This window comes from Gouania willdenowi, chromosome 17 (assembly GCF_900634775.1).
Source record: "Gouania willdenowi chromosome 17, fGouWil2.1, whole genome shotgun sequence".
Classification (NCBI taxonomy): Eukaryota; Metazoa; Chordata; class Actinopteri; order Blenniiformes; family Gobiesocidae; genus Gouania; species Gouania willdenowi.
In genome coordinates, this window is record NC_041060.1 from 6117258 (window position 1) to 6141157 (window position 23900).

At 38.2% G+C, this 23900-nt stretch overlaps 1 protein-coding gene across 1 annotated transcript; it reads left to right on the forward strand.

The window, feature by feature from the left end:
• The first annotated feature begins 2707 nt into the window (after positions 1-2707).
• On the forward strand, positions 2708-23580 carry LOC114479597 (nuclear factor of activated T-cells, cytoplasmic 4-like). The gene is made up of 13 exons (XM_028473352.1): positions 2708-3235; positions 10527-10678; positions 11914-12420; positions 13067-13242; positions 14373-14535; positions 14699-14799; positions 15954-16055; positions 16704-16891; positions 16986-17126; positions 20035-20090; positions 20158-20284; positions 22059-22754; positions 23389-23580. The coding sequence occupies exons 1-13, from the start codon at positions 3049-3051 to the stop codon at positions 23457-23459; spliced, it is 2667 nt and encodes an 888-aa protein (XP_028329153.1). The 5' UTR covers positions 2708-3048; the 3' UTR covers positions 23460-23580.
• The last annotated feature ends 320 nt before the right edge of the window (positions 23581-23900 follow it).

Consider the following 23900-nt stretch of genomic DNA (forward strand, 5'->3'; position numbering starts at 1 on the left):
CTATACTATAAAGAAAGTGTCTATTTGTACGGTTGCCGTACAGACAACCCCCGGTGCTATTGGTATTGTTACCGAAGTATAAGTATGTAGCATATTAGCATTAGTGTTAGGTTTATTGATGATGGGACTCAATGAAACCCCCTGAACAGTCCTCGGATCAATAGGAATAGGGAATCAAAGGCAAGGCACGGGCCAATGCATGTCGCTCGGGTTTCAAGTACATAGCATCTTAGGGTTAGGGTTAGGTTTTAGGGTTATGGTTATGGTTAAGTTTAGGGTTAGGGTTAGGTTATAACCCAATATTGCAACAATTTTTAGGGTTAGGTTTAGGGTAAGGTTAGTTTTAGCCACGCGACCTAAACTGGCCAATGACTGACCTATCACATGACCTAAACTGGCCAAATAGGGGCGCTGCGTACGGATAGAAACTCAATATATTGATAAGGCAACCGTACGGAGAGCCGCTGCCTACTATAAAAAATCTACAAAGAACAATCTATGCTATGCTAACTGGCTACTCAATGCTGTTCACTATACCTCGCTATCCACAATTTTCTCAAATACTCACTACAGATTGCAGAGTCCACAAGTGCTAGTTTTTATAGGAGGGGCGGAGCCAACAGTGACATAATAAGGCACCAAACCGTCACAAACACCCATTCTCGGCCAATAGCAAAATTTGTTTGTAATAGCCGGGTTTCAGCACATTTTACAATAAAATATGCCAAATTAAAATGCTTTCACTAAAATGTTGAGAGTTGGACCAGGATCAGTGCCTAAAGAAAGTGTCTATTTGTATGGTTGCCGAACAGACAACCCCCGGTGCAATTGGTACGGTTACCTAAGTATATGTATAGGGTTAGGGGTTAGGAAAAGGTTCAGGGTTAAGGTTAGGGTTAGGTTATAACCCAATATCGCAACAATTTTTAGGGTTAGGGTTAGGTTTAGGGTAAAGTTTAGTCTTAGTCACGCGACCTAAACTGGCCAATGACTGACCTATCACATGACCTAAACTGGCCAAATAGTTGCACTGCATACGGATAGAATGTTGGTATATTGATACGGCAACCGTACGGGTAGCCACTGCCATACCTAAATACATTTGTTTTGGAGTTTAGTTACTCTTTAAAGTGTAACTAAACCCTCAGGTTTTTGGCTGACTTGCCACTAGGAGGGAAATTTAAAAATATATATATATATAGTGGTTGGGATGTAAACCAGAAGTGAGGTTTAGGTAATAGCCGGGTCTCAACCCATAGAGGGCAGTCACTCTTATATTTTACAATAAAATATGCCAAATTTAAATACTTTGACTAAAATGTGGAGAGTTGGACCAGGATCAATCAACAACACTACTTCATACCAAAATTCATTTCAGAAGAAAAAAGTGGTTTTGGGGTTGAGTTACACAATTATTATTTTTAAGTACCTGTACCTTACTTGAGTATTAAATTAGGGAGATACTTCTTACTTTATCCCCCACTATACTACATTTGAAAGACAGATATTGTACTTTTTACTACATTTCCATGGATTGTGCATCAGTATATACTGCCCTGCCTTGTTGATAAGGAAAATTATGTTGGAGATATTTAATTACTTTCAATACTTTTTTAAATGTACATATTACTTGTATTGGTGTAATATTTTGGCAAAGCTACTTTTGCTTGTATTGGAGTAGTTTTTGACAAGGAGTATCTGTACTTTCACTCAAATAATGAACAGTGTTCATTTTGACAACAAACTCAGATTTAGTTTCAGTCATAGTCTTATGACTAAAATTAGTTTTAGTCAAAAATTTGTCATCAGGACTATTTCAGTTATAATCAAGTTTTAGTCAACAAAATGATATTTTAGCAATATCACACAAGAGGGGGTGATCTATCAGCGCAATGATAAACAGCACAACCTTGAATGTGATATTGCTTTTATACAACAGTTCTATTAGCACATTTTATTAGTCAACAGGATTAAGCTGCAACATATTATGATTTGTTTATTCAGTCATTTATTTGGGTCCACAATTGGCAGGGAGATGAGGCCGTTGGCGGGCAACAGATACACATTTCCTTAATGGTTTTGAGAATGCCTATGGAGTGGAGTGATTATGTCTGTAAAATATTCCCAGTGCTGTTGTTACTCTACTCATGGACTGTCTCTTGTCCAATGAGATTACTGTTGTATAATTGTATTTTGGTGGACTAACTTTGTTACAGATTTAATCGACTAAAATATACAGATTCAACATTGATCAAACCTGATAAAGGACAGTATTAATGTTTACAAAAACACACAGACTGACTTGATGTGATCATTTCATTCCATGTGACAAAATTATAGTTTCGTTTTTTTTTAGTCGACGAAAATAGAAATGTGTTTTTGTATATATATATATATATACTGTATATATATATATATATATATATATATATACTGTATATATTCAAATCAGTCATAATTTAGGTATGGTCGATTTAAAAAAAATGTAGTAGACAAAAACTATGACGAAAATTTTTAGTCAAGAATAATAACTGGTAGTAAAAGTTGAGTACTTTGTCCACCTCTGCCTATGAATGGGATGTGAATGTGAGTGGGAGGGAGCTGAGGCTGGAGGCTGGGCAGGAGGACCTATGACTGACACATCTACGGTCCAATGGAGAACGAGTAACGGACCAACTGGAACTGGGAAACCCAACAACCCAAAGGCAATTAAGGAGAAAGGACGGCAGAAACAGATTTGATAAACTTTCCCCCTTCTCTCTGTCCTGCTGTGGAAAGAAGAGAACCGGACTGAACTGTGACAGGACCGATAGAGCTTTGAATGAAAGACGGAAACTAGTTTGTGTGAAAAGCGCAGGGATATTCTTTGAAGTCCGGAGCGGAGCAGCGCAGCGGCCTGGAAGAAGGAAAAAAACCTCCGCGATGAGGACCATCCGCGCTCTGACGCGCACTTGAAGGCCGGACTAAAGTTTCAGAGACTTTCTCATCGTCCGGGTCCGGGTCTCACAGTCTGACCCCGGGGGAGTTAGGACTGAGTGTGGGAGGGTGATGGGGGCAGCTCCGGGCTCCGGATGGGAGGAGGGCGAGTTTGAGTTCAAGCTGGTGTTTGAAGAGGATCCACCGCGGCAGAGTGACCGACCGTCAGCGGTGCGAACGGCCGAGCCGGGGGCCGCGGGACCCGGGGAAGAGGCTGAGGGCATCCCGCTGATCCTGGACTGCAGTAGCAGCAGCCTCGGTTTGTCATTCATACATCCATGTTGAATTAGGAGAAAGAGTAGAGCAACTCATTTATCTTAGTCTTTGTTTTGTGTGCGCTCTTTACAATAACATGAGTACTACTACTCCATGCTTGTTATCAAAGCCATCTGTACGGTTGTTTAAACTAAAGCCCGACCGATTAATCGGCGTAGCCGATTAAAGCTGCAGTTTGTAAGTTTGTTGTTTTTTTGTTTTTTTTTTGTTTTTGCATCATTTGGTAAAAAAAAAAAAAATCCATAATCATCCTTGAGTATATTGTAATCCAAAGTGCTCTGAGTGGACAGTGAATCCATTCTCCTTCTGGCTCTGTAAAATGAATGTTATAAATCCAGGAGTGTGACGCTCCTGGAAATGAATCTGGATGTCAGCCAATCAGAGATCTTTCTACAAACAGTTTTGGGCGTTTCTATTGGCTGCTCGACTAGAGTCAGGTGCGTTCACGGACCATCGGTAGTAAACGTGCATTTGCGGACGTTCCAGCAGAACTCTCCATAACAGCGTTAGACACAACAGTTACACGGCAATTCAAGCGGAAAAACATAGACCGAGGTGGAGAAGCAACAGACAAAAGTTACAAACACTGAGGAGGATGGATTGCTTTCTCTTTGCATCCTTGCGGACCTCCGTGACATGTTGAGGGTCCACCGCACACACACACTGGCTTCAGAGGGAGAGCGAAAATAGACGGGATAAATACCCGCTGCTCGGGACAGAGTAATACGTGCATTTATGTCAGAGTCTCTAAAACACCAGAAAAATCTCCACTAACACAAGATAAAGTCCATACACTTAACACCACTACTCTCTACTGAGAAAAAAGTCGCTAAAAGTATTCACAAAATATACCAGTAAGGGAGGTTGAGTTTCGGTTTCAGTTTCAAAACAGAGCGAAAAGAGGATTCTACAAACTGCAGCTTTAATTGGACTGATTTTAGCTATTGCCGAATAATCAACGTCAGTAGCCCGTCCAATTAATCAATCCACTATATCAGGGGTTCTCAACTGGTCTCACCCTGGGACCCACATTTTGCCACATTTGACCCACTTTTTTTAGAATACAACCAACCAAATAGCTGTTAAAAACACACACATATATAATCTTTTTTGCTTAAACATAAACAACATAAATCTATATATTTATACTGTACACCCAGTACAGGTCCGTGACCCACTTTTGGGTCTCGATCCACCAGTTGAGAATCGCTGGACTATAATATGTAACCGATCTATAAACTTGTTTTGCTGCGTGTAAATTTTGTGGCTTTGTGCATTATTAGCTGCCACTTGTGTGTAGTAACGATTACAAAAAGTGCATTTGTTCGATGTTTACGGTTATATTTTTCTTTTTTTTTTAATTTATCGATTTACTGTTTGCGATTTGAGCAACTTTCTTTTTGAATTTTGAATTTTTTTACAATGTATTCCAAATATACAGTTTGCACAAGTTTAACTTTTCTTATTTATCAGTGGTTTTACAGTCCTTATGTTGACAGTGTAAAATAGTTCCTTATTTTAATTTAATAGTGTTTTGCTTATTTGTCTTGAATCATATTTTGGGTATTGATTCTGACTTAATGTACAGTATATTTCCTGTGTACTGTATATCAATGTTCTTATTTCATGTATCAGCTGCTATCGACCAATATAGTTTTTGGCAGAAAACCAGTAATTTTGACATTAATGTGCCCTAGTTTTATTTTTATTTATTTATTCAGTTTATTTCCGACATGGTTACATTCACTTTTTTTTTTTTGCACTTCCACGTACAGTATCAATATATGTAACGTAAGTAAGGCATGCAATAATTGATCTTAAACTTAAATTCACTTAACTGTCCTTGATTTTGTGTACTTTTTTTCAAATTTGAGAAAATGTGGAATAATTTGAGGAAAATTGCAAGATGTTGGAAAATATTAGGATTGTGGATTTTCATTGATTTTGTATTTGCAAGAACTGAGATCTCTAACATTGAATTAGTTGGTAATTTACACAGTGATTCAGTATTTCTGTCATTTTCACTTCCTCCTTTTGGCCCTCTCTTATAGGACAATATTTAGCCCCCGGGCCTTGAGTTTGACACATATTGTCTAAAGCAGAAATAACTAAGAAATAAAAGCATTTAATAATGTATTTCTGATGTTAAGGCCTTTTTAGATAATTAACTTTGCTGTTTCATGCTTTAAGTAAAATATTGTTATTGATAGGAAGGAAAAACACACATCCAATATGTAAATACGTTTACACATTGTCATTATCTTGGAATTTATTTGCTAAAGTTTCCACGTGTCACATGCTTACGTGCCATTGAGGGAACTTGTACCCCGGGTTGAGAATCTTTCGTGTATTCTGCATTGCCTCCAGGTTGAACTTGCGTGTGTCCTTCTCTGTGTATATTTGATTGTGTGTTCCGTGGTATGCGTTTGCGTAAATATCTCGCTCTATTCCCCCTTGTTGTTGCGTGTGTGTGTGTGTTTTTGTGCATGTGTGTGTGTGTGTTTGTGTGCGTGCAGCCAGACTCAATGTGTTTCCAATCAGCTGTTGTGCATGTGAGCGGAGTTAACAGTTGCCATCTGGGGGAAGAAAACTCGGCCTCTTGTGTACTTCAGCATGCACCCTACACACACACACACACACACACACACACACACACTCCTCCCCTCTTTCTCTCAACTCCCATCTCCCCAGTTTGTACCCTCTACACAAACACACACTCTCTCTCAGTCAAACATTGTGTACATCCTTGCATCCCTTCTCATTGGTTTGCCACTCACACCTGCATACAAGCTAGCACAGAGTACCATTACCAATCTAAGGTAAATTATAGCTGCTGGGCAGCAATGGTCGGAGCCAGGCAATTTTTAGGCAACACAAGACCGCAGCTGTTAGCGTTTAAAGGCTGTCAAAAATCCATTTATTAAGACAAAAATCCGAAAGTATACGCAAATTGCATCTAGGCAGCATAGAGATGTCTGTATTTATTTATTCTTTTTAGACAATGATCTATTCAGAATCAGAATCAGAATCAGAAATGTTTTTAATGGCCATGTACAGTTTTAAGGACAGTACAAGGAATTTGTCTTGGTAGTTGGTGCACAGAACAAACAACAACAAAAAATAAAAAAAAACAAAGAACAACCCAGCAACAATAATAATAATAATAATAATAATAATGATAAATATAAAGGATGAGGGATAAATAAAGGATAGATAGAGAATAAAGGATAAATAGGATAGGATAAATATAAAATATATATATATATATATACAGTGCAGCAGATAATGTCATCATGGAGGTGGTGATCGGGTGGGGTGGGGGTGGGGGTGGGGGTGGGGGGTGGGGGGGGTTCAGTGGGTGACTTGGGGTGTGTTCATGTGGATGGTGGCAGAGGGAAACAAGCTGTTTTTGTGTCTGGAGGTTCTGGTCCTGATGGACCGAAACCTCCTCCACTTTGGGCTGCTAAAAAAATCCAATGTTTACATTTTTCAAAAATTACTGATTTATTTCACTTGCTGTGCAGCTTATTCTTATAATCCAGTAAGATTAACTAATTAATATTTGAATTTGGCTGCTATATAAAGTGATGCAAAGCTCGAATCAGCATCAAACAAGTCAAAAACTAGTTCATGGCCTAAAGCTTAAAGATGATCAAACATGTACTTATGTTTTAATTTCATTGAAATCCTTAAAATGTATATTCACATACTGTATACAATCTCACGACATCTCGACCTAGCAAAAGTAGGCTACAATACTTTATATATTTTTTCAGATTGAGTTTAATTCTTGCAAAACAAAAAAAAAGGTCAGTTTGGGGTTTTTGTTGTCCATGAAGATTAGATAAAATATAGAGTACATACATATCTTCATTAAACTGAAATGAGACAATTGTTTCCGATTTTTGCAGCAAGTATTTTTGCAAGGAATGTGTTAAATTTGTTTTTAAATCAAAGATGTGTATTTATAATTTAACTATTTTATTCTCTTAAAAATATGACAGAATAGGCGCTTGCTTGCTAATCTAGTTTATAATTATATAACAACATATTACCTGTACTACATGTACATATGTTCATATTTCCTCCTCTTTTTTGTAAGCTTTCTATATTTATTATTATTATTATTAGTTTTTTGTGCTTATTTTTACCCTTTTTCTACAGCTGCACCACACTTTCCATATTTTAAGCTATTTTCATCACTTTTTCTTGCCATATTTTTGCTCATTTTAATGCATTTTTTTGCCACATTATTCCCATTCCTGCCACTTTTCCATCAAATTTCAAGGCCTCTTCTCCACATTTTTTCCACTTTCAAGACATTTTCAGCACTTATAAACCCTTTCCACCACTTTTCCACCTAATGTTGCATATGTTGACCCATTATTGTCACTTTTGACCATATTTCATGCTTATCTTTTGCCAATTTAACCACATTCACCATTTGTCATGCCCATTATTTGCCAGTTTAAACTAATTGTTCCAATATTGACACTTTGAACCTATTTTTCCACTTGTTCTGTCCGTTTTTGCCCACTCTAATTTGCAACTTTTAACAAATCTCTGTGGTTTTTAAAATACCATTTCACCACCTTTTTTCTTTTTTTAACTACCATTTTTGGTCACTTTTGACCCCTTTTTTTCTGATTCAAACAAGGATTTAACTAAGATGACTATATAGTATTTCTCAAATGATAATAAATACACTTCCTGGATAACAGTGGATGTTATTCAGATGAATAAATACATGTGGTTATCAACTTATCACAGATTCAGAGAACAATGGACCATCATTTTGCTGACTTTATGGATGGACCCCAAAAAGCTCTACCCTTTATTTTTCACCCTTATAGATGGTCCTGTCTCAGTAATTAATTTGGAGGGCCTTTACATACATTGTGATATACTGTGTATATAAGTATATTCTCTGAAGCTGTTTTAAAGGCAAAACCCAGTACTAAGAAGTTGTTCTCTATGAAAAAGCCTGTAAGTGTAGTTAATCATAGGAGTCAATATAATAAGCTGTTCATTTCCAAGAAACAAACAGAACTCAAACTTGAATTTGAGGTAAAAATAACTTTTTAGGTTCATTTCAGGACACTTAATCTCATATGAAAGTGTGTGAGATCAAATCGGGTTTAGTCATTTTGCTTTTCTGCGTGTTTAATGAGCGTTAGGGAACTTTTTGTTGCTCGTAAACTTTCTTCGCTGGTCCTCACAAAAAAAAAAACACCGTCTACAATCACGGTCTCCACCAGCAGAAGAGCTGCCTCAGCCTTGCTGCTCTAATCACTTGGAAATATTTTTGTTGCCAGGAAACATTTGAGGAGATTTTTCACCCCGAACACTTAATTTGGTTGGCAGTTTATTTTCTATGTGCACGCTGCCCAAAGAATTGGCTTCATGGGCCGCCCTCGCTGCATTGCAGCGGTGATGGGTTTGAAGCCTCAGCCTCACTCACAACAACAAAATCACCACTGTGTGTTTGGCTTCATGTTTTTTGGAAGGGGGGGGGGGTGTTGTGGTGAGGGCTGTGGCTTGGACGAGCTGGTTGGCAAAAACAAAAGACGTTTTTGTTTAGTACATTTTATTGTTCCCAGGTTATCTTTGAATGCGAATTCTTTTATTATGACAAAAGTTTTTCAAAAAAAGCCACTAAAGTCATCCAAAAGTAAAGCAGGGCAATTTTTTCATCCACGTTACACTTAATACTTCCAGAAATGACAGCGTTATGTACTAATATATACAAACTACTGCCACCTACTGACATGGAGCAGTATTTTTATGAATGTCAAAGATATGCTGCTAATCTGCAGCAAAAATCTTGCAGTAATAATCACAATAATACGTCTTCTTTTGTTTGTTGATTTGTTTTCGTTTTTGTGTGTTTTTGTTTGGTTTTTCTTAATAGCTCGGTTGGAGTATTTATTTGTACTGTCAAGTTAGTTTATTTTATTGGATTTTCAGAATCAGAAAAACTTGATTAATCCCCGAGGGGTAATTAGAATGGTAAAGAGTGGCATATTAAAAAAACAACATGTTGCACCACTTTGCCGCACCGCCTTCGCCGTGTCGATTTTGCCGCACCACCGTGGGGGCACTGGCGCGTCAAATTAAAATTGGAAAAAGGCCAGAAATTAGAAAAGCACGCGATTTAATTTTGTTTGAATATTTGAGAGACTACATAATTGTTCAGTGGGTGAAAAGTTGAGGAGTTGGTTCTGACACCAGGACACAAAGAAGAAAGAATAATAATCCAACCCAATTAACAATGTTTCCCCCTTTTTGAGCACCATGAACTATACATTTTTGGAAAGCGCAGGGGAACATCTAAGACATGAGAAGGGTCCCTGGTCACTGACGGGCACGTGGCATTTGCATAGGCTCCGCCTTGCAGAGGCCCTTCTCCAGCTCGTGGCGCTCGGGCCTAAAAAGGAGCAAGACTAAGCACAGAAAATGTGCAAAAAAAAAAAAAACAATAATAATGAATACAGTTAAATAAACGTATCTATACATATGTAAACATTTTTTTTTGCATAAGTAGGACATGTGTATTATATTGAAATTAGCTTTTTTTCTTTTTTTTTTTTTTAGAGATTTCTGTTATTTCTTTCCGATGGTTTTCAACTGAGTAACAGTGGACGTACACAGACTGCATTGCCTTGTGTATGAAATGTGCTTTAGAAATAAATTTGCCTTTCCATGCCATCTCTTATGCACTTTAGTGTCCCACAGGAATGATAAATCATAACCTCATCAATTGTACCTAATGAAATGCTAAAGAATACAACAGTGTCATGGTATATTTTATTCTTGACTTCTGTTCTAGTCATTTGTAGCATTTTAAGTTTTTTTTTTTTTACATTCAAACTATTAATTTTACATTTTGAAAATATACAAATTTTCAGAAATTGATGTCACACATTTGTGAAAAAAAATTGATCTTCTTACAAACAGTATTTAAAGTACAATTTATCATTATTTTTATTATTATCGTAGTTGTCTGGTTGCGTAATGAGATTAAAAGTACATTTTGTATTTTAGAGCAGCCTGTAAAGTCATTGTTGCCATTTGGAAGTGAAAGTGCTCATTAAAGAGAGAAGCAGCTGTGAATTCTTTATTAGCAGCATTTCATGTTCACTATTATTCAAAGTACAACCAGTTTTTTTTTTCTTGGCAGGAGAAACAAACCACATGTGATTTCATTTTTCATTTAATTTGCACACAATGCAGTTTGTGTGCATGTTGTGTCTGACTTGAGACATTTGTTTCAGTTACAGACAACCATTCAACTCCATCTGTCAACATCTCCAGCCAGACCGAGCTGTCCAATCAGAGGGCGGGGATGCACTCCCCGCCTCCACGAAGAGCCCCCGTTAAAGAGTTCAGTGGGACTTATGAGAGCCTGCCTGCCCGCTCTGTACAGGTACGACAGGATCCTCAGATCATGAAGATACATTGTTCTCTATTACAATAACTATTTTTTAGTTATTTATAAGAATATAATCTAAATACACAAATTCAATGTATATTCCACAATATTTGGAGAATCGCAATTTTCCCATGCTTTTTTCCCATGACTGCAGTCATTTTAAATTTAAAATTGCATTTATTTAGCTCAATTTTCACAAATGAAATAAAAATTGGTCACAAAATTAATGAAATTTGAAAGAGGAAATCCCGCAGGAACTGATGTCACTTATTGCTTGGATATTGTCTGCGCCTTACATACGTATAATTTATACGTACGGTAAAGTACAAACCTGGGTACATTAATCAATATTTTTTTAATTTCTATTCACGTACCCCGTATGACAATTTGAGTACCCCTGGGGGTACCCATACCCCACTTTGGGAACCTTGGGTTTAGTGTATTGGTTTAACACACAATAAAGGATTATATGAAATTGAATGAGAAACATATTCAAAAATGTGTCAGAATAAAAGAATATTTATGTTTTTATTTCATAGTTCTAGACGTTTCCACGTCAGTTGATACATTTCTATTGAATACAAATATTATATATGAGGGTATTTATAGGTTAAATCAGTGATCTTGTATTAAGTTAAGGTAATTTAATGAAAGATGAAATGTTGCAAATATAATTGGTCAGGAGGCGGGGCTTTAGCACACGCTAAGATCCTAGCCAGAACAAAACCCGGTCCCGACCAGGTTAGTCGTTAAGTTGCCATAGTGATTTAGCTCCGTAAGACGTTAGTGAGCTTCGTAGGACAGCACACACTGATTAAATCCTGGAAGTTTGCGCGATATGATGTAATCTAGCTTTGTAGCTTACCCCCCTATAACACAAAAGCACAAAAAGAAACCCATGTTGTTTCCATATACACACAAAATGAGAGAAAAACATCCAAAACTACTTCAGAAACACACAAAATGAGAGAAAAATAACAACAAAAACTCAAATAACACAAAAGATGACGACAAAAATCTAGAAAGATATTCCAAATAACAACAAAAATACAAGCCTTTTATCTTTCCTGTATTAATTCTAAGATGGTCAATATTCTAAATGCTGACTGAATGTTGAGAGGCCTTGTTTACATGAGTGTATTTAACATTGGATATGACGACATACACGGTACTGCTCCCTAATGTTAAACACAATGTGACCATCTTAAAGCATCCCTCTCTTTCTATAGGTTTCAGAGTCTCGAGTTGTTGAATGCCCCAGCATCCAAATAACCACAATCTCCCCTGACGACGACCCTGTACCCACCATTCCTAGCTACTGGGATATGGGTGGTGGCAATGGGTGGGACAAGGAGCGACTGTATCTCCCTCTGCTGGACCAGTTCAGCTATCGGGACAGGTGTCCCAGCTCGCTAAGCCCCAGCCCAGCCTCCAGTCCCTCATCCAGGGGTTGGCTCAGCCCTGCATCCAGCTGTGACTCCCTGTTAGTGGAGGAAGACGAGCTCAACGAAAGCAACTTTGGACTTACATCATCGTCCAGGCCGACGTCACCTGCAGGGAAGAAACGTAGAAACTCCCCCCTGGCTTCACCCTGTTCTTCACGAAGAAGCAGTTACTCAGAGGAACTTCAGTCCTGTAACCTGGACGGTGAAGACTCCACCTCTCAGTCACAAGCTCCGCCCAACATCTGTGAACTCAGCATCCCACAGAAGACCAGGAAGACATCACTAGAGCAGGTAACAACCAGGGTTGGGGTCAATTACATTTTAAATTACAATTACATCTTCAAGTGTCCATGTTAATAACAACTCAATTATGATTACGGTGGCAGGCATTTTTCCCAATTACAATTAAAATTACAAAGACTATTTTTTCCCTGAAAGTCAATTACAATTACCTTCCCAAATATTAAAGTTCAAAATCAATTAATCACAATTACTGAGCCTGAAATAAATAACCCCACATATTTTTTTTTCTATATATAGCCTTATCTCAGAAAAAAAATCCCAAAATGTTCTGTTTTACCGTGTTACTATATAGTCTTATGCCTTTTCTCAGAATTTATTTATTTTTTTTTTCATTTTTATGCCTTACTATATCTTTATCTCAGAAAAAAAATCCAACAATTTTCCCTTTTTATACCTTGGCACTGACAGTTTTTATAGAATTTCCATGACAATTACAAAGCAATTTATCTGAACTCCATTACAACTCAATTATGATTACAAAATCCACAGAATTCATATATACAATTATAATTACATCATAATTGTAATGAATGATCAATTACGTGATTACAATAATTTTATAATCAGGTTTTTCTAGGTGCAGACTTTCTCTTATTTAAATGTCACACTATCACTCTGTAAAACTGTTTCCTAGTTATGTCCCAGAGAAGTGGATCAGGAGCGGCTTCCAGGCCACAGCTCCCCCTGCCCGATGCCAGAGACCCAGCAGACCAGGAGAGAGCTCCCCTCACTGGGCATGGACTACCTCTCTGTACCCTCGGCTCTGGGCTTCGGCAGATCCAGAGCTAATGCTCACAGTCCTTTGTTCAGGCAATGACACACATATACTGTACATTTATACTGTATGGATCAATCTTGCCATGATTCAGGGTTGGGGATGTACCTCTTCAGCCTCATTCTGTCTATTTTGGCATTCTTTGCTGTTGTTTGAATAGACTTCCCTTCTCTCACTTCACTGGTGGCTCTTTCTCGACCTCAGTCGGGGCTCCCCTGCTTGTTTGGTGCTTATATATACACGAGGCTCTAGGTCCACTCTATAATCATGCAAATGCAGAATCATAATGCAATATTTAGAACATATAGGGCAAAATACACTTATTAACCAATGGCTCAACTTACCCCAGCATTACCATTTTTACATTACTGGTCTCCACAGCTAAAATGGTGCACTTTGATGCTAGCTTTGTTGCATAGATACCACAGTTGATAACATAAAACAAATTTAAAAGGATCAATTTAAATCTAAACACAATTCTAATGAAAGTTATGATTGACTAAATTCACTTTCAAAAGTGAAAAACGCTTTCTTTTTTTGAAATAAATGTCTAACCACTTTACCCATGTGGTTCTTACCTTCTCAGACTCCATGAAATAATGTCATCCTCCTAAATATGTGATCAGACGATCAATGTTTTGTACCGTTTCTGAGCAATAAGGGGCTCAGAAACCACTCCACTACTTTTTTTTTAAATTTTTTTTTTTAATACAATTAAAATAAAACCTTTTTGAGTTTTTGTCGACTAAAAATGGACTAAAACTATCACATTTGGAAATAACAAAAATGTGACCAAAACTAATAAACATTTTCATCTATAAGACTAAGACTAAAACAATGTGACCATCAGGCGACAGGGGGCGGAGCCAACCTGAAACAACTGTCAAGTTGGCCACGCCCAGAAATAACTCACAAGGACACATCAAAGAAATCAGCGGACGCCTCTGAGGAAGACTTTCAGTTGACATTCCAAAACATGTCAGGGGATCAAAGTAAATTTCCTGAAAAAAGTTGTCTGAATAAATGAAACTATAACATATTAATTTAAAAATTGAATCATCAGTGATTTTCCTTCACATTATTAAAACAGAACATTTTTGTTTAATTGAGCTTATCTCGCCATTTTGAATCTTCAAAAGTCCTGTAACACTGTAAATCTTTCCAGGTCGACTGCCCTCCCTCCACTGGACTGGCCGCTGCCATCCCAGTTTGACCAGTATGAGCTGCGTATTGAGGTGCAGCCTCGCCCCCACCACCGAGCCCACTATGAGACAGAGGGCAGCAGAGGGGCCGTCAAAGCTTCACCTACAGGGCATCCTGTTGTCAAGGTGCAGAGAGAATAGATAGATTCTGTGTTTCTGTTCTATTACAATAGTTTACTTTGAATGTTGTCTTACTTTTGAGTTATAAAGTCCCTGTGTTTGTATCTTTTTCTGCGCACATGTGGTTCCCCGCTGCTGGTCTTATTGCATTTTGATGTCATCTGTGCAGCTGTGTGGATTCTCAGAGAGGAAGCCCCTCTCTCTTCAGGTTTTTGTTGGTACAGCTGATGATCGATCCATCCGACCGCATCCGTTCTATCAGATACACAGGTACTGAAAACACGTGGGGCTTATTTAGAACAGAAAAGGGCAACTGGCGACTAATTTAATGCGGCCACAAAGTAATAGCACAAAATTACTCCAAAAATACACAAAATTATGATAAAAACATACAAATTTATAGAAAAAGACACAAAATGACAAACAAAATTAACAAACATGAATACTCAAAGGGAAACTAAAACAATCAAAAATGACTTTAAAAACATAAGTTAACTACATAAATCCACAATTATGATAGAAAAATATGCAAAACAACAACAAAAGAACACGAAATGACAACCACAATTCACAAAAGATAATAAAAACACAAAATGACCAACAAAATTAAAAAAAGACAACAAAGATACACAAAAGACAGAAAAATATACAAAACAACAACAAAACTGCACAAAATGACAATAAATTATGCACAACTGCACAGAAAACTACACAAAATTACTCTGAAAACACACAAAACAACAAACACACAAATTGAGGGATAATAATAATGCAAAACAATCAAATGTTTAACATTGAAATCATTTACTTAGGGAAAAGTTATAACTTAATTGACAAATATGTAATAACCTAATTTATTAAAATATGACACTCAGAACAAAAGAAAAAAAGTCCTGATGCATTATCCCGCTTGCTTTTGTTAAATTATTATTATTTAATTTTTTTAAGTACAAAAAAATCAAATTTTTTGTCTTGAGCTCAGATTTATCAAATGTGCAGATAAGAAGTTGCTGTAAGTCACGGCTGATTATAAGTCATTATGTAAATAAAAGTATGTATCGTAGTCCGAGAATATTCCATGCTTGTTACTGGGCAGAGGGTCCCACGCTTAAAAGTGTTCACTTTTCCATTTAATGTGTTTAAAAGTTTGAGTTTGAGACAAAAACCCAAACATTTGTCTGTATCTCACAAATATTCAAAAATCAAATGTATGCACAGAAAGTAAAACACTTCACAAATTCACAAAATGATCAATAGAGTGTGTTTATATGTTATTAAAACATTTGAACAACAGAAGAAAAATTTAAATCCAGAGCTGTGTTTGCATTCAACACATTTGTTAATGGCTTAATCCAGTGTTGCCATGTAATCTGCCTGTGTTACTACTTTGGTTAAAAGTGCTGTGATGTTGTTTTTTGTTGCAGGGTCACAGGGAAGATGGTCGGCACCGCCAGTCACGAGAGCGTGCAGGCCGGGACCAAACTGCTGGACATCCCCCTCAACCCTGAAAACAACATGATAGCACTGTGAGTCCTCACTTTAAAGAGATCCTAATCTATCCAAAATGAAATGTCTTGCAGAGTGATGGGATATCACAGCGGGGAATACCAGGAACAAACTAGAACAAAAACTGTGTGAAGCCAATCACTGTCCTCCTTGTCTGGCCAAAAAAAATACCCACAATAAATAAAGAAGAAATAATGTAAAAACACTTCTATGCATCCTACGGCAGTGGTTCTCAACCTTTTCAGCCAAAATAAAAGTGCCAGAGACCGGGGACCCCCACTGTACCTGAATGATGGTCCATTGAGGAAGGGGTTTATAAGTGCTGAAAATGTATTGAAAGTGTTGAAATATGATGGAGAAGTGTCAGCAATGGGAGTAATGTAGCAAAAATGCATTAAAGAAATGGTGAATAGGTTAAATAATGGCATGTTTGGTGTAGTTGCCAAAAAAGTATAAAAAAATAAGCAAAAATGGCCTTGAATTGTCCAGATAATGTTCTTTTTTGAAGGCCCCTCCCACAAGACACAAGACAAGGTTGAGAACCTCTGATCTACGGGACTCCGCAACCCACAATGCAGTGTGCAAAATTTTCCGAAATCATCAATAAGACAGTGTTTGCACTTTATATTAGTGACAAATGATTTTGAAATATTTCTCGTGATTTCCAGAATCGACTGTGCAGGAATACTGAAACTGAGGAACTCTGACATTGAGCTGAGGAAAGGAGAAACAGACGTTGGGAGAAAGAACACGCGTGTGCGTCTGGTGTTCCGCATACACCTCCCTGTAGCGCCCCCTGTGGCCCCTCCTGGACGTGTCCTGGCTCTGCAGGTGGCCTCTGTGCCCATTGAATGCTGTGAGTCTCTCCTTCAGGATGACAAAAGACAGTGAAGATCAAAGTGAAGGAGGAGATCTTTACATGTTATGTGTGTGTGTTCCTCCTTCCTCAGCCCAGCGCTCTGCACAGGAGCTGCCCGTCATTGAGTCCGTCAGCCTCACTTCATGCTCTGTGGAAGGAGGGGAGGAGCTGCTCCTGAGTGGAGCAAACTTCCTGCCCATTTCCAGAGTTCTGTTTATGGAGCGAGGAGCAGGTACTTATGACACATTTACCTGTACCTACCTGTACCTACCTGCACCTACCTGTACTTACCTATACCTACCTGTACTTACCTGTACCTACCTGCACCTACCTGTACTTACCTGCACCTACCTGTACCTACCTGTACCTACCTATACCTACCTGCACCTATCTGTACCTACCTGTACCTATATGTACCTATATGTACCTACCTGTACCTTCCTATACCTACCAGTACCTATCTGTACCTACCTGTGCCTATATGTACCTTCCCATACCTACCCGTACCTACCTATACCTACCTGTACCTATCTGTACCTACCTGTACCTATATGTACCTACCTATACCTACCTGCACCTATCTGTACCTACCTGTACCTACCTATACCTATCTGTACCTACCTGTACCTACCTATACCTACCTGTACCTATCTGTACCTATCTGTACCTACCTGTACCTACCTGTACCTATCTGTACCTACCTGTACCTACCTATACCTACCTGTACCTATCTGTACCTACCTGTACCTACCTGTACCTATCTGTACCTACCTGTACCTACCTGTACCTATCTGTACCTACCTGTACCTACCTATACCTACCTGTACCTATCTGTACCTACCTGTACCTATCTGTACCTACCTGTATCTACCTGTACCTATCTGTACCTACCTGTACCTATCTGTACCTACCTGTACCTATCTGTACCTACCTATACCTACCTATACCTACCTGCACCTATCTGTACCTACCTGTACCTACCTGTACCTACCTGTACCTACCTATACCTACCTATACCTACCTGTACCTACCTGTACCTATCTGTACCTACCTGTACCTACCTATACCTACCTGTACCTACCTGTACCTACCTGTACCTATCTGTACCTACCTGTACCTACCTGTACCTATATGTACCTACCTGTACCTACCTATACCTATCTGTACCTACCTGTACCTACCTGTACCTACCTATACCTATCTGTACCTACCTGTACCTACCTGTACCTACCTGTACCTATCTGTACCTACCTGTACCTATCTGTACCTACCTGTACCTACCTGTACCTACCTGTACCTATCTGTACCTACCTGTACCTACCTGTACCTATATGTACCTACCTGTACCTACCTATACCTATCTGTACCTACCTGTACCTACCTGTACCTACCTATACCTATCTGTACCTACCTGTACCTACCTGTACCTACCTGTACCTATCTGTACCTACCTGTACCTATCTGTACCTACCTGTACCTACCTGTACCTACCTGTACCTATCTGTACCTACCTGTATCTACCTGTACCTATCTGTACCTACCTGTACCTATCTGTACCTACCTATACCTATCTGTACCTACCTATACCTACCTATACCTACCTGCACCTATATGTACCTACCTGTACCTACCTATACCTACCTGTACCTACCTGTACCTATCTGTACCTACCTGTACCTACCTATACCTATCTGTACCTACCTGTACCTACCTGTACCTATCTGTACCTACCTGTACCTACCTGTACCTATCTGTACCTATCTGTACCTACCTGTACTTACCTGTACCTACCTGTACCTACCTGTACCTACCTGTACTTACCTGTACCTACCTGTACCTACCTGTACTTACCTGTACCTACCTGTACCTACCTGCACCTATCTGTACCTACCTGTACCTATCTGTACCTACCTGTACCTATCCGTACCTACCTACCCATGTTACAATATTTTTCCCCCATCAAATACAGAATAAATATGGAAGCCCTTTTTTTGCCAGAAAAAAAAAAGATAAATAAATAGGAAAAGTAAAATAGTAGTAATAATACATTTGTAATTCGTAATTATGAGATAATATCTCATTCATATGACACACTAAGTCATAATTTTGAGATACTATCTCATAAATATAAGATACTAAGTCATAATTATGAGATACTGAGTCATATTTATGAGATACTATCTCATAATGATGAGATACTAAGTCATATTTATGAGATACTATCTCATGATTGATATACTAAGTTTTTAAGTATTTACTATCTCATAAATATGAGACACTAAGTCATAATTATAAGACATTAAGTTATGAGATACTGAGATATAATTATGAGATACTATGTCTTAATAATGAGATAGTATTTCATAATTATGACTTAGTAATATTTTTTTATTATTATTTATTTACTATTCCTAGTTTACTTTTGTTTGAAAATTGAACCCAAACCAGAGTCAAACTTATGACCCTATAAAACGTCTGCACCACCTCTTTACCATCCTGTAAAATGTATGTTAACGTGATGTCAGCTATTGAATGATATGAATTAAAAGTCTTTATCAGAAGCTCCTATAGCTATTCAATGCGGAAAAATACCTTCAAAATAAAAGAAAAAATTATATAATATTAAATTAAACTTGAATAATATTATATTAAATACTTGGGCCAGATCCAGCATTATCATAAAGAATATGCTAAAAATATACTAGAGGTTGAAGACTGCTGTCCCTGTAATACCACAGTTTCACCAGTTGGAGGCGCCATTTCACCCAAACACGAGTGAAACAGCAAAGCTAAAAGTAAACAATGGCTGTGGTTTGATTATAAACTATTTCTGCTGCTGTCCATGCAGAAAAAAGCTTTAGATTAAGTCATCTGTAATTGTATTTTATAATATAACTTCACTAAATCCTTCAAAATAAACCCAAACATTACATGTGGTGACTTGCAGGAATTTATCTAATAATGAGTTTAGACATCTTTCAGGTCTAATTAATTTTTAATTTTGAAAATATTCACAAGGGCAGTAAATGATCAAAGGCTATAACAGGTATCAGTGATTCACACATATGAAGCTTTCAAATAAAACAATTCTCATCCAACCACTGCTGATCTTATTCCTGCGTTACATTCTTATGTTCCAGATGGTAAACTACAGTGGGAGGAGGACGCTCACGTTGACCGTGACAACAGCAACGAGGTACCATGTGACAGACACATCCAAAAGTCACAAAAAAACTCAGATGTTGTGTGTTCTCCCTGTGTAGTGTGTGTTGTGTGTGAGGGTCCCGGCCTACAGCGATGTGTCCGTCAGTCGGCCTGTGTCAGTCAGTCTTTACGTCTCTAACGGGAAGAGAAAGAGAAGCAGCACGCACTGTTTCAAGTATCTCCCCGGTGAGTCCTTTTCACTGCTTTACTATTTAAATGTTCAGATTCAAAGATAAAATGTGAGGGTTTTCTCTAATGAAGTATTTGTATTATTCTCCAGTGGAGTCATGCAGATTTAATCTGAGCAGAAAGAAATCACTCTATGGAAAAACTGCAATAAAAAGCTTTAAAATTAAGGAGCAAATAAATATTTTGGGGTTTGTAATGTTGATTATTTTGAAATAATCTGGTATTTTTCTTTATAAATGATGATTATTACTTAATGCAAAAAAATATTATAAATCATCCATGCCCTGTGCTGATCATTCTGATATTCATTAAATATATTTATGGATGATTACACAATAAGAAGGAGTTATTTACTTATTTCAACTAATAGTTTTTGGTTGTATCACTCCCTAAAGATGGACAAAAAGCGAGAAGCCCACTCAGTTGTTTTGGTTGAAATGAAATAGTCTCGTTTTAACCTTAACGAGAACATTCAATACTGGAAACGCACAAACTGCAGCAAAAGTATTCACTTGTGAATTCAATTCAACTACTTTGTTGTTACTGAATATTTTTTGCGAAATTATCACTAGAATATATTTTTTCCTAAATGACCTTGATGGTAGAATCATCCATAGTAATGCACCAGTACGCCCATTATCATTGGAAATGGTAAACATCTAAAATAAAGTAAATTATAGGGCTGGGACAATGACGACGATTTGATATATTTTGCAATCCATCCAAGTCTTCCAATTTGATGCTATCGATTATTGCAATTTCAATTTCCTTATTTTCCTTATCAAAAACACAAAAGTTGAATTGTAAATTTTTTGAAACATTATGTGAGTCCTGGTTAGAAAAACAATCCACATCATAAGTCAGTCACTCTGACATTAATTTTGACTGCACATCTATTTGTTTATTTTGGAGATAATAAATCAAATAACTACATATTTTATAACATAAACATTACAATTAAAAATATGATAAACTCTCCCCATAGCATCTCAGCATAGTGCGGATAAAAAACGTGCCTGTGGCACACATACTGTAGGGCCTACTCAAAGGGTAAACACATGTAAACAAAGAGGGGGCTGGTTCACATCGCGCTACGGTAACCCACAAGGATGGAACGCGAAAAAGTCCGAAAAAACTGTGGTGGGAAAAAATTCATAAAAAACTTAAAATTAAAATAAAAAAAAACAAAATAAATAATTGTTTCTTTTTTTGAGGTGATTAACCTACTGTATGACCACAGATAGTTTGAGAAAATTACTTTAAAAATCAATTCTGGCTAGTGTTGAGGTGGTTTTGGATGACTGAGATGGAGTCAAGCTTTAGGGTTGCTGGTCAGATGCAGACACAGGGTTTATTTAGTCAAAGAGTTTTGGGGGACAGTCCAGTCTGTGTGTGTTTCAGTGACTCTGCTGCTGTTCAGTGCTCTCACTGTTATGTATGTTGCTAATAGCGGTAGTTATAACATAGTGGGCCTCCTCAGGCAGATACCTTGGCGTGTGCTATCAGTGTACAATGGTATCTGGTCTGCTTAGGGCAGTCTGACCAGGAGAGAGTTCTGTAATTACATATCAGGTAGAAATATTGATTTTTAATACTGTCACAACAACAACAACAAAAAACACACAATAAATACGTAAATTGATATTTTTTCCCACCCTTACTAAATATGAGTCGACTATATAGGTTAACAGGTATGATTGATAAAATGTTATAAATGAATGTTTATACGTCTATTGTAAGTGTTAAGCCCAGTTTGTGTTTGGTCTCTCAGTGATGTTCAAAGAGGAGGACCCTCTGCTCTCCAGACCCTCCATCCAGCCTCTGGATCCTGCTGCAGTTTGTCCAACCAGGGTCGATAGAGGCTTCCACACCAGAGCCGACCCCGTGTGTGATGAGCGAGGCCTGGGCTTCCACCTCCCCCCCTACTCCTCCTCCTACTCCTCCCCCTGCCCAGCCATGAGTTACCCTGAAGACCCTACAGCTGTGGAGGACCCCAGCGTTTCCAGGGCTGTCCCTCTGTCTGAGCGCCACCCCAGCTTTGAGAACCTGGAGCTGGGCTTCACTGAGCTCCTCCCCCCTCTTTACCCCCGTGGCCTCCCTCAGCCTCCCTCCCCCTCCCCATGGCTTGACTCACCTTATCTGTCCTCTTCCCCCTCACCCTCCCACTCCTCCTCTCTCAGCCCGTTTCCTGCAGGAAGCCCCATCTCCACTTCCCCTCTTCCTCCCATCCCCACCTCCCCTTATCCCCAGTACTCTTACTCTTCCCAGGAGGTGTGCTCCTCCCCTCCCACCAACGCTGGCCCCTATCAGGACCTCTGCACAGTACCTTACTCCAACTATGAGGGCTGGGACCCCCAGGACAGAGGGCTGGGGATGGGACATGATGGGGAGAGGGACGCCAAGATCCACGATTGTCCTCTGGAGTTTACAAGCTCCACATCTATGCACCACATCACCTTTGAGGAAGGTGAGTTATTATTTTATCTATTAACTATTATCATCATATTTTGATCAGAAGTCACAGTTAAGGCTTTTTATTAAACAGTTACTTGATTTTTTTATTTTTTAGCATCACATTTTGCGACAAATCAATAATTGTAGTGTGGAGACAATCATTTTTTATCAGATAAAGACATGGGCTGTGTTCAAAATGATGTACTAACGTACTAGTACAAGTTAGTATGTAGTGCATTCACATTAGATAGTATGAAAAGATTGAGTATGTGAGAAATACCTGGATGTATACTATATCTGGACATTTTTTAGGTATGCACGGTCAGCACACTATACTCAAGCGTCCCATGATGCATTGCAAACGGAACATAAAATCGTCCTGGGACCGACTTCCAGCTAAAAGTCAAAACATCCCCTTTTCAAAATAAAAGGGTCTCTTCTTTTTAACGCTTTTGTAAGTAGGACTCTTGTTTTATCAGTAGCACAATGGTGGGTTTCAGAACGTTTTATGGATCACATGACCACATGGGCAGTGGTGGCCTGTGGTTATATCTACATTTGTCACACAATTAAGAAGATTAACTTCACTCCAAGAATAGAGGAATGGATGATGATGATGATGATGAATTTTCTCCTTCTCTCTGCAGTATCAGAGTTCATCGGAGACGACATCCAGTCTTACCAGTTAACCTCTCACATGGACAACCTGTCAAACTGAACCCAAAGCACTGCCTCGCCCCTGTTTGATATTTAGCATAATTTAAAGTTCCTCAAGCACTTGGTACACGGAGGTACTACCATTACTAAATTGTAATATTGACCACAGACAACTGCTTTAAAAAAGGGAAAGTGATGTTTTTTTTTTAAATCTGTTTTCAAAATAAATTATCAATGAAAAACTAAGTTGGCTTTGTTTTTTTTAAATTTTAATTATTTTATTTTTCATTTAAAATTTCCAAACTCATCAAAACACAAACTGAGCTGTTGGTAGTTGATGAATAATGCAGAAAACTCTATACAGAGATCCTTTTATGTTGCTTTTTTTATGATGACTACTTACGGCACGCTAGCAGTGCTTTCAGGGCCTCTGTGGGGGTCACGGCCAGGGTTGAGGTCAATTACATTTTTCAATTACAATTACGTCTTCAATTATCCATGT

What these genes read in the sequence shown, in the direction of transcription:
- LOC114479597 (XM_028473352.1), top strand. Translation starts at nt 3,049, where the DNA reads ATGGGGGCAGCTCCGGGCTCCGGATGGGAGGAGGGCGAGTTTGAGTTC. An exon ending in GCTCACAGTCCTTTGTTCAG is followed by an intron (nt 13,243 to 14,372) that starts GCAATGACACAC and finishes AAATCTTTCCAG; the next exon opens with GTCGACTGCCCTCCCTCCAC. An exon ending in CTGTTTCAAGTATCTCCCCG is followed by an intron (nt 20,285 to 22,058) that starts GTGAGTCCTTTT and finishes TTGGTCTCTCAG; the next exon opens with TGATGTTCAAAGAGGAGGAC.